The sequence below is a fragment of the Megascapheus bottae genome, chromosome 2 (assembly GCF_031878675.1).
Source record: "Megascapheus bottae isolate mThoBot1 chromosome 2, mThoBot2.hap1, whole genome shotgun sequence".
Lineage (NCBI taxonomy): Eukaryota > Metazoa > Chordata > Mammalia > Rodentia > Geomyidae > Megascapheus > Megascapheus bottae.
The window spans coordinates 68,951,365-68,963,926 of record NC_143510.1 but is presented as its reverse complement, the minus strand read 5'-3'; the positions used below and the strand labels follow the sequence as shown (position 1 = coordinate 68,963,926).

Here is a 12,562-nt window from a genome sequence, read left to right as displayed (position 1 = left end):
ATGTTAACAAGGAACTGTACTTGGTGAGCCCAGGATTTAATGATATGTTACCATTTCATCTGGCAAAAAGAGAACAGATAAAACCAAAAAAAAAGTATTCCACACAAGGTTATTTATAATCATGGAATCAAGGCCTAGAGGCTCAAAGTGAGGATTTACAAAAATAAAAAGGCAGTATAAGGATTAAAGATAATTCTAGGACAGAATTGAAGGAAGACATATTCATGCTCATATTAGTCAATGGTAGGATGTGTTCCAAGAAACGTGTCCTTGGGGGATTCTTCACATTGCATGAGCACAACATTAAGTATGTTTACATTCACCTAAATGGTTAATTATTCAACGGGGATGGTGAAATGCAATGAATAAGTTACTATATGAAACATGTTTTTACAAAAAAACTTCTGTACAAGCAGGAGTATACTCTAAATCATGAAAAAGGTGTTTCATATTAAATTCATGAACTAATGACTCAGTTCTTCATTATCACTTCAAGTATTACATGCTGTACATATGTGCATATTACCCACTTTTATAAGACTGATGGTACAGTAAGTTTGTTCCCAATAGTGTGACCAAAAGCTCAGGAAGATATGTGGCAAATATAGCAATGTGTTTAGGGGAGAGGAATTCTACACGTCATCATTATATATGGGAAGACCATCTTGTACTTGGTCCCACATGTACTAAAACAACATTTTGTATAACAGCGGCGAGATTTATTTTTTTCCAAAAATGGTACCTAAGTGTGTTGACCTTAATGGTGCTTCCCCGTTAAAAAACCGAAGTGGTAATACTCTACCCCAACAGTGCATGAACTGATTCTGTACACTGTTCACTTGTGCTATATAATCATTCTAGATTTTTCCTTAATCCTCCAACTTTTGATCTTTAAATAATAGTATTGAAAATTTTTCTTACTTTACCACAATGTTTCCTAAACATCGAGCCTTCAGTTTTTGCATGTTGTCATCCAAAATCATAACTATAACATAAAATACAAATCAAAATGTGAATAAAATTGGTAACCTCAAAACTTAAAATGTATCCATATTTTGTACATATATATTAGGTGAAGTATCTTTAAAAACTGAAAAGCATACATGCATTGATTCCTTACAAGATCATAAATTTTCCTTAGTATTTTGTAGTTATTTCTGTTTTTATAAGTACAATTGAGACTGTATAGATTTAGAGATTCAGTGGATGTAAATCAAATATTAACAATATCACAATGAAAAAAGAAAATAAAAATTCATAAACTAATAGTTTGAAAAAGAAAGAACAAATTAATATTTAAAAAAGCTTTCTTTCAGGGGCCAAGAGTTTGACCTAGTGGTAGAGAGCTTGTCTAGCATGCATGAAGATCCAAGTTTGATTCTTTGGTACCCCATAGATAGAAAAAAGCCAGGAGTGTTGCTGTGGCTAAGTGGTAGAGCTCTAGCCTTGACAAAGACCAAGGTGTTTAAAAACATGGAGAAAAAAAGATCCTCTATTGTAATTTTAGGCTTACTTACTTTACATTAGGTTAATATGATCTTGCCAAACTTTGTCTTAATGCTAGTTTGTGTTATCTTGACCAAACCTTGAAAGTGACTACATCTAAGCTTCTATCCACCTCTGTAACCATTATTACAAAGGAAGAAAAAAGATAAATCATCACCATAAAGCTTTAATACATTCTTTATAGGATTCCATCACCCGGAAGAAAATGTTCTTTCTTTGGGCTCCTCAGCTGTTTTATTTTAAAACACTATTTGGATACTTAATTTGTAGAGTTGCACATGTCTGCATCTCACTAGACTGACAGTTCAGGATGGGTGAGGCCAAACCTGGATTCATCTTTGTTTCCTTAAATTCTACACAGTGGCCAAATCATTGCAAATGCTTGTGTGTACTCTATTCCTCCTTCAGTTTTACCACCTATAAAATGGGAGACATCCGCTTCTCATCACAGTAGTAAAAGAAATTGTTTGAAAATATGGATACCAAGCAAGCTACCAAGTGGTGCCCAATGGTTGTGAAATTATTACCACTATATTGCACTGATGTTTAGCACAAAGTGCTCCCTTTCGTTGGTCCAAGTATCCCGTTTATTATTACAACATTGAATGCTTTATTATGCTTTCACATATGTCAATATTCACAAAACTCAGTCACTGGTTTCTCAGTTTATAGAAGCTATAATTTATCCTGTCTCGAATTCAATGGCTTCTACCCAGTGAGAAGCTTCTACATCAAAACTTAAATGTCTTATAGCTACATGTAAAAAAATGGCATTGAAATACTAAGGAAAACTATATTTAATATTTCCCACAATCAGCAACCTCTAAAAATGTGTCAACACAAAGAGATGGCAGACAGATGGAGGATTTTGTTAAATCTGGACTCACCTGTCCATGGATGCACAAATCACTGAGTTTACAAAGTATAAAAGAAAGCTGGGGGCGGGGGATGGGAGATGGAACACTTCTACACAGTTCCTTTAAAAAATGTTGTCCAAAAGGAAAATACGATATTTTCCTTAGAGAAGCAAAAGTTATATATTTTGAATATAAAGTAAATAACTTTACACTTTAATGTGCTTTAAGGAAATGTCCCTTATGACTCTATTAAACTGTTTTTAATCCCCTTCCTTGTGTGTGTGTGTGTGTGTGTGTGTGTGTGTGTGTGTGTGTAATACAGGGGTTTCACACTCAAAGCTTAATGCTTGCTAAGTTGGACAAGCAACTTTCCTACTTTGAATAACACCTCCAGCCCTTTTGTTTTCAGTACTGGCTCATACATTTTGCTTAGGCTAGGCTCAGTCCTACCTGTAAGTCTGGTATAGCTGGGTATAGGCCACCATTCACAATCTGCTTGTTCTTTGAGATAAGGTCTCACTAATATTTTTGTTCAATCTACACTGGAACCATTATCTTCCTAACTGCTTTTCATATATCTGAGATTACAGGCCTGAATAACAGCCCCGGGTCAATTAATTATTAATTTACTTAGTAATTAATTCAAAATAGTCATATAAATACCTATTGCCTACCTAACAGATGACATATAGCAAACACTAAGTTCACAAACCCAACAGATTCATTAATATTACACATTTAAATTGGCAGGGTCATTCTTACCATTGTATCCTGGAACACATTGCCCTGCTTGCCCTGGTGGAGGTGTTTTAGAGTTACCTAATCCAATACATGATGCTGTAATTGGAGATCCAGTCTCTGGAGAAAGAATTTACAATGTGTTAATGAATGCTCCACATGGGATAATAGCGCATCTTCAGTACATGAACACTTAATCCACAATAGCTTTCATCTTATTTTAGCTGCATTAAGAATAGATAACTGTAAATGTGTTATTTGAGAACAGTCCTTTATCCTTTATCAGAGAGCAGATTTTGAACTTTATAGGTATCAGAAGTAGGAGTTCAGTACTTTTTATGGACAAACCAATTTAAGATATACACAGTCTATTTATTCTTTCTCAAAAGAGGGTAGATAAAATGTAACAAATGCGACATGGGGGAATTCATCACCAGATTTTGTTGTCCTTATTCCAAAGGAAGTTATATTGTTTCCTTCAATATTTGTTGTGGACTTGGGGGAGGAAGTGTGAAAAGCAACTTGGATGTGAATTTTTTCTAATAAAGCAACATCTATCTAGCTCTAAGTCTCTCTCTCTCTCTCTCATATATATATATATATATATATATATATAGTCTAGCACTTTTAATACATCCACATTTTTAAAAGTTAAGGACACAGCTGGGTGCTAACAGCTAGAGCTTGTAATCCTAGCTACTCAGTAGACTGATACCTGAGAACAGTGCTTTGAAGTCTGCCTGAGCATGAGAGTCCATGAGATGCTTATCTCCAATTAGCTACCAAAACATGCTGGAACTAAAGCTGTGGCTCAAGTGGTAGAGTGCCAGCACTGAGCCAAAAAAAGCTTAAGGAAAGCTTCTATGTTTTGAGTTCAAGCCCTAGGACCAGCACACACACATACATTTACCATCATTTCTATAGCAGTGTTTTGTTTTGTTTTGTGTAAAGAAAAGAAAGATTGCTCTAATATTCTCAGGGATATAACAGGAAATGTGAATAGAAAAGTATCTGATCACCAAGGTTTTACACTGCAATAAATCTAAAAGATCACTAGAAAAGATGTTTTCTCTTTACTTAAAATTAATATATCTATCATTGTAAGTTTAAGCTGTGTGCTAAATATTTATGGTATTTGTCACTTTTCTCTGAAATACATTGCTCAAAGGTTTTACATTTTTATCATGCTCTGCTTGCCTTAGGACTTACTTGCCTAGTTAGAGACTCCCACATTTCAAAGCTTATTTCATCAGTGCTCCTAACTGCCTAGGAGATCCAAATGGTAGAAAGCAGATGTGTGTGCTCTATTATTCATCAACACTATAAACATCATTTAAAAGCAAAATCCTATAATGAACCAGCATACATTAACAAAGGTATTAACAAAGAAATTGAAAACAATGTTTGGATATGAAAGAGAAAGAGGAGAGACGGGGGGGGGGGGGGGGGAAATACCCTTCTTCCTAAACAAGTATTATAACTGAAAACTCCACTATTATTTTTCATATATTTCTATCACTTTAGAATGGGGGGAAGGATTCATTATTGATTATACCTTCTGAATAGATTAGTAGATTAGTTTATTACTGACATTTTATGGATTATGAGTCATCTAGCATCAATAACAGAAGATGAGTTCTTGACCACTAAAATCAAATTTCTAAATAACATCTGTAGGAGATCCTCAGCTCTATGGTCACTGCTAAAGATAAGCAGAAATGAGTAGAATCAGACATTTATGATGTTTAACAAAAACAATTCACGCTAATTGCTATATCGTGACAAAATAGAAGGCATTAATATCAAAGTGGCATTTAATAGCCATGCCATACTACTTCCCTGTGCTCTGCTTCATAAAGTATAGATGGAGAACCACAGAGATGGAAGTATTTTCTCCTTGGCCTTTAAATGAAAAATGTCTACTATTCATCTGAGATCTCTTCCCAAGTAAACATAAACACAAGAGCAGGGTGAATTATAGAAAGAAACCTTGCGGAATGAGGTTCTTAATGCAAAGTACACAGGAAGCACAATTGTGTTCAGCACAGAGCTGAAGCTCCCAGGACATAATGGAAGAGGAGATAGCCTTTGGAAATTACATCTGTTCCTCTTCCATTACGGGTGGAAGACAGCTGCTAAACTCAATCTACATACTTCCTATCAACGTTAATCCAAGAGGGACACTTCCATTGTCTGGAGTTCAAACTAAAGTTCTTAAGTAAGGACTCCATATATAATGTAATGTATGTATGTATGTATGTATGTATGTATGTATGTATGTATGTATATACATATGAATGTAAAACTTATGTATCACTCACTTGACATTAAATTTCAAGGTGTTTCAAAGCACAACACATACCCGATAAAAGAGCTAATGTTTCATACCTGTAATCCTAGCTACTCAGGAAGCTGAGATCCAAGAATCAAGGCTCAAAACCAGCTTAGGCAGAAAAGTCAGTGAGACACATCTCCAAAAAGCCACTCAGAAAAAGGCAGAAGTGGACCTATGTTTCAAGTGGTAGAACATTAGCCTTGAGCACAAAGAGGCTCAGGGACAGTGCCCAGACTCTGAATTCAAACCTCAGAATGGGGGTGTGGAGGGGAGCAAGGCAGGGAAAGCATGTTTATAGTTTAAACACTAGTAATTTAATTACCCCACTGATTTTACCGAATTAGAAAATGCACTATTACTAGTGACTTTTATATCAAACACTTAGACAAATGATAGTTCCCAGGTTCTAACCATAAGAATTATAGGAGAAAAACAGGATGAGAAAGACTACCATAGATATTTTGGTGTTCTGCCTCTGTATTGTTGAACATCTTGGTATCTGAGGAGTGGCCCAGCTGCCACACCAGCGCGCGCGCACACACGCACGCACACACACACACACACACACACACACACACATGTACTATACATTCATACACAGAGCCCCATCTCTGGTGTAAGTGAAATATAAGCCCCCAGCATAGTGCTATCCTTAACTGAAATCATTAGGTCTCTCATAGGTCTCCATTTCAAAGATGCTCTACAAACATCTGCTTCACACTACCCAGGCTATAATTAACTGGATAGCAGTCATCTAGGGAGACAGGAAATCCACATGTCATGTTGTGATTGGGAAATACCTACAATCAACAAACCCAACCATTCCCTTTGAAGAAGAGAATTGGAAAACTTCATTTGGAGAAATCTTTACAAAGATATCTAACTTTAGAAAAATTGCCGTCAAGCACCACATGATTCCTTTAGGTAAGAGCCACCAAGGAAGAAGATGGGTAGGAACTGAAGAATGTGAAGAGCAGAAAACTGGCACATTTATCTCATACTTCATTAGACATAGTAGACAAACTTCACTCTTTTGAAAAAGCCAAATCTCAGACCATTTCTATTGCCTTTACTTCACTGTATGGTGAGTTGTTACCAAATGAATTTTCCTTGAGAGATTTTTTTTTATATTCTGAACATAAGAAAGGAAACAAAAATTTTCTTTCAAATATCAATTATCTACAGGGGAAGCACTATCTGTTTATGATCACATTTAATCTGACCATCAAACAACAGGGAACAAAGAAAATAATATTTTGATAGATAACAGATACTGAAACGTAGTCAATATAAACTTTTTTTTCTAAGCCACACAATTATTTCAAAGAAGAAATAAACAAAGGGAGCTAATGATAATGAAGAGGAAAACATCTCAGGGAAATCACTCAGGCCCTGAGTTCAAGCCCCCTGATACATAAAAAAGAAAGAAAAAGGGAAATAAGTTTAGAGATATTGAGGACACTGCATGAAAGTCGATTTCAATTAATCATAAAACCTTTATCAGATTTTAGTCTGATATTGTAAGCTACGGATGCTGTAAGATCATGAGTTTTTGAGCAAAAAGTTAATGTCATAATAATGCAAATACAATTTCTTTAAACATCTGTTCATCTTTCACATTCTATGATGAGATTTATTTTTTTCAGTTGGACTTCAAGAAATAGTAGTGAGAGGAAATGAAGAGACAGACAAGAGTTGTATTAGAATAATTGCTTATTAGATTCCTGTCATTTCCTAACCATCAGCAACCCATTCTTATGAGAATTTACAAGTTTGACCCAAAAAGTAGAACTGAATGAGACAAAGGACAGTAGACAAGTGTTTATGAGTATATCATCTACATGAAACAACGATCATCACTTCTGTTTCACATGTATTATTGTGTATATAAATTGATGTGTTTTGAAAAGGCAATTTGATCTTTATAAAGTGTGGGATCTTTATAAAGGCCAGAGTGTGGCCTAGTGATAGAGTGCTTGCCTAACATGCATAAAGCTCTAAATTTGATTCCTTGGTACCATATACATAGAAAAAGCTGGAAATTGTGGTGTGGGTTATGTAGTAGATAAGGCAGTGCCCAGGCCCTGAGTCAAAGCCCTAAGACTGGGGGGAAAAAAAAAAAAGCAGCTGTATTAGCCAAGCACAGTGGCTCACACCTATAATCCTCACTGCTAAGGAAGCTGAAATCTGAGGATCAAGGTTCAAAGTCAACCTTGGTACAAAAGGACCTGAGATTCTTATCTCTAACTTCTAGAAAAACGGGAAGTGAGGCTTGGCTCAAGGGTAGGGCGGTAGCTGCAGAGCTCAGGGACAGCTCCCAGGCCTAGTTCAAGCCAAAATAATAAATAAATAAATAAATAAATAAAGTGGGCAAGAAGTTTACAAATACAAAAAAAAAAAAACAGAATTCTACAAATGCAAACCTCTTCATCTAGCTAAAGACTTTTCAGGAGTACCTTTAAATCTTTGTAAAAGTTGACAAATATTTAGTAATAGGAATGTAGGTTGTTAAGGATTGCCCCCAAATAAGAATTATATAATTAAAAACAGTGAAAAATTGTTCAAGCACCACAGAAAGATTCCTAATTGTAGGTAATAATTCTCTTAAAATTATTATCTAAAAAAAAGTTGTGAATGTATAATAAGTAAAATATGTACCAAACACGTGTGCCACACTATCTCTGGAACCCCTTGAGCTGCCACACACAACAAATACCTGATGATCCTCAAGTCACCAAGAAAAAAGTGCTGAGTGAGGGTGTTGTTATAAAATTCTAGGTAAGTTGGACTTGATGGCTCATACCTGTAATCCTAGATACTCAGGAGGCTGAGATCTAAAGATCGTGGTTCAGAGCCAGCCCGAGCACTGAGTCCATGAGACTCATCTCCAATTAACCATTAGAAAAGAGGAAGTGGTGCTGTGGCTCCAGGGGTAAGGTAGTAAGTAGCCTTGAGCAGGAAGCTCAGGGACAATGCCCAGGCCCAAAGGTAAGGCTGTAGCTCTCCAGCTCAAAGACTTCGCCCAGGCCCAGACATCAAGCCCCACAACTGACAATAAAATAAAATAAAGGCCCAGACATCAAGCCCCACAACTGACAATAAAATAAAATAAAGTCCTAGGTAAGTTAATCTTTCTAGTCATTTCTTGCCACGGGATAAAGCTGTCTATGCCCCCCTCAGAGCAATCCAATCACCACTGAATATTATAGAGGTTGTTTAGTTTTTGTTTGTTAGTTTTATTAATAGTACATGGAGAACTATATCCACAAAGTCATGAGATATATTCACATCATTAAGCAAAGGCTTTGATTTAATTGGATGTTAAGATACCAAAACATCTTTTTCAAAAGATTTAGTGCAATTCTTAAGGAAAATTTTGTGCAAAGTTACATGCACACATTCTTCTACCTTGCAGATGAAATCAGTTTACTTTTTTCTGTTAACCCTAGTCATTTGTATCATCAGGACTAAATACTTTTCAAATCAGTTTACTTTTCTCTGTTAACCCTAGTCATTTGTATCATCAGGACTAAATACTTTTCAGTCCTTGATATTTCCCACTCAGGAAATGTTTGCTGACTAGTCTGTACACTCCGATGTGATTCCTTTGTTCCATATCCCTTTATGAAGATCAGGAATCTTGAAAATGAAATGGATGATCACAGACTCAGTAGAGAAATAGAGGGCTTCAAAAGGGAGAGACTGTATGTTACTGTTATAATTGTTATCAAGTTTTCTCACTTCAGAAATGATATTCAAAGGTCAACAGTACAAGTGCTTGTTGAAAACATTCTACTCACCAAAATACATTTCTTTAGGGAGAAGGGAATATTAAAGTATAATAATGGCAAATAGAAATAACAGTATACGTGAAAGTTTACAGGGCAACATCGAGGGACTGCTGGTTAGTCAGCAAAGAAAAGCCTGGAGGTGGCAGTAGGACTGAGGGAGGTGACAAGAGACAGATTATAAAGTGTCTTTCTAGATATGTTAAAAAAAACTACAAATTAGTCCAGTCATGATGGAAGACACAAGCATTTATCAAAGGCAATTCACTCCAAATTAATCTGTAAACAAGGAAAGGGGAGCTGTTCATCAAATAAATGGTAGAGAGACAGCTTTGAGTGAAGAGGGTGAAAGGTAGTGCCCAGATTCCAAGTTCCAAGCCCCCAAATTAGCTCCAATTTGGCTGCAAATCGAAGCCTTCAGTTAATAATTCCATGCCAATAGGTCAATCAGATGGTAGAGATGTGGTAAGGGTAAACAGTGGTGGAGGACAAGGAAAATCTTAATTAAACTCAAAATTAAAAGGTAGTTGGAATATAGGGAAACAGCAGTATGGAGACACTTGGGTTAAAATCACACAGAGAGAAGATGAACAAGGTTTTAGGAAAATGACAGAGGGGCAACTTCGTAAGTCCTCTTCTGTAAATAAGAGCCCTTGATATATCTGGCAATCTTCTATCCATCTCCTTTTGTAGTTGTAGAAAGACTACATTTAGACAATCTGGATTTCAAAGTTGATAGTTCAGTATTGTACATAAATCAGTTCAGCCACTTGACACTGCTGAGTTACATTAATTATAGCATCACAGTGGTAAGAGTGGCAATTCCTAATCATTCTTTCATCCCTAAGCCCATACAGTGATCTATAAATACGTTGAATGTTGGTAGTATAAAGAAAGCAGAACCAGTAAGATGCACACTGGTGAAAGAAAATCAATTTAATCACTCTGTCAGAAGATGGTATGATTATAGTTCAGAACAATTCAAAGCAATCTAACATTGTATACTATAATCACACCACTAGTGTGAGCTGTGAGACACAGGTCTTATCTGGCTCCCTCACAGCATGCTGCAAATAGTGCAATGAAAAAGGCCACAAATAAGCTGTACTTCATTTAGAAGAGAATTAATGAATTCATGAGGACATGAGATAAAAACCTAGGAAGAAAGAACCTTGGACAACACAGAACAATAGGAGTTCAGGTTCTAGTGTTAATGATTTACTTGACATTAGCAAATTAACCGCTTCCATTCTAAATTTTCTTAAATCTGAAGTGTTTCTATAGGCTAGGATGTTAAAGATGGTTCTTATACTAATGAAAGGTTATTCATACAAAGGAAATGTAAAGCAAATAAACATACTGAAAGGTAACTCTGGACTGGGAATTTGTGTCTATAAACCTACGCCTCTGGGAGTGCTCACATGGGAGGTTGTATTTTGGGTTTAGGAGCCACATTATTTTACTTCATTTAAAGCTTCCTATTAAGCTTCTGAGGAAACACATAATCAAAGCATCCAGGACTTGCCTATGGCCATGGAGTAAGTGGCTGAGCTTGGATTTAAACACAGAATTTAGCATCACTTTGGACTCACCACTTAATTCTTCCAAGGAGCATAGTCACTTGCTGGTTTCAAAATTAAGACTGACAGCAAAGAAAGAATTGGGAGCTATTTTGTAGGGCCAGTGGTCTGACTACAAGAGTTTCCATAACACAGGGAGTTAAATTTCCAGGAAAAAGAAAAAGAAATAATGGAAAGCTATAGAAAATCTTGGTCTAGTGAAGATTTATTTTAGAATATGATGATATTTTCACATTTCTAGGATCAAAGATGAGAAATTGAGTATATGCTGCTCCGAAGACTGAATTATATCATTAACCAATTTTCCATTTTTGGTCTCTTGTCAAAATATCAGTAACAAGTCAATGGACACAAATAATGGCTCTAGTAAACAATTATGCAACAACTTGATGTGCATTTCCCACTAGAATTTCATGAACATGAAAATGATTCAATGACTGATACTAAGTGTGGGGATTTATTCTAAAATGAATTAGCAATTTGTAAACAGTTACTTTCAAGACAAGTCTTTTCCAACATGCCTTACATTTGACAAAAAATTTATTCTTTCCACAAACCAATTTCATGTAGCTTACTTCCAAGTTACTACTTATTCTAAACAGCAGTAAAATCATTACTTCACGCTAACAAAAACTTCTCAAAATAAGGGAAAAAAACCTTTTTCCAAGGAATAACATAAAGACTTTTCTTTCACTCTCACCAGATGGATCCTGTCACAGCCACTTCTAAGTGATGTGATAAGACAATACCAGTTTTGTAGCAGTTTTTTCTTTTTTTTCCAATCACAACTTCTCAGCCTCAGCTATCTAAAATACCCTTTCCATGAGTGAAGAAAAAGAAGGGATGAGATTCTTTCTGACCATTCAGTTGTGAAAAAATATATATAGATATAGTAAGACAGAAGCAATTCATTCATATTCCTGAATGATTCTGCTAAGACTTGAAAGTGGTGAAGGGCATCTTTCAGAAAACTCACTTGATGTTACAAGGGCTCTAACAATCCAGGCCTGCACACTCACTGAATACTGTTCTGCGCAGTCTACATGAGTTCAATCTGTTATATTTAAATATATAGGTATAAGGGATGTACATTAAAGAGCCTCTTTTACTATAGCTCATCCTTCATAGATTCATAAATGACAGAGAAAACCTCAGAAGCAGGGAATAAGGAAGAATTAAATGTCAAAGCATGGAAGACAGCACTTGATCATATATGGAAATATTATGCTCACAGATTTGTGGCTAGAGGAATAGTTATGAGTGACTATTGGGAACCAGTAGAGATAGATTTATAAATTGGAGATTGAGCCCTCAAGGTAAAGTCATCAAGAATATACTTTCCCTGTGTCTACTGAACCACATGCAGCCTTTTATGGCTTAGCTCTAGGAAGACAAAAATGTTTCCAGTAAAATTTGATGTGAGATTTTTGCCTGAGATACAAGCTAAATGTGTTTAAATTGAAATATGATAAAAAAGGGGGGATGACAAGGAGGCAAGAAATGCATTTATTGTTGAACTCCAGAAATAAAGACATTTCCCTGTAATAGAATAATCTTAACTGTGGCCTGAGAGATTAAAAATCCCTTTAAAAATGAATAGATGAGAATACAAGGATAACAAAGAAAAAAGCATCCTGAAAAAACAATGTGTCTTAGACATGGTACCTACTTATCAAGTTCAAAAATACTAAGCATTTTGCAATGTTCACATAGGAGAAATAACACATAATGCTAAAAGTTGGGCCTAACATGGAAATC

The 12,562-nt window shown here is 35.7% G+C and overlaps 1 protein-coding gene across 3 annotated transcripts in view; it reads right to left on the bottom strand.

Moving 5' to 3' along the window:
• Acss3 (acyl-CoA synthetase short chain family member 3) overlaps nt 1–12,562 on the bottom strand; it is a 141,612-nt gene that overhangs the window by 18,094 nt on the left and 110,956 nt on the right. For all 3 annotated transcript variants that reach the window (XM_090328307.1, XM_090328308.1, XM_090328306.1), the window contains 2 exons: nt 3,126–3,221; nt 922–985 (listed from right to left, as the gene is read on the bottom strand). In XM_090328307.1, the coding sequence (XP_090184433.1) occupies nt 922–985; nt 3,126–3,221 (160 nt within the window). The remainder of the gene's footprint in view (nt 1–921; nt 986–3,125; nt 3,222–12,562) is intronic.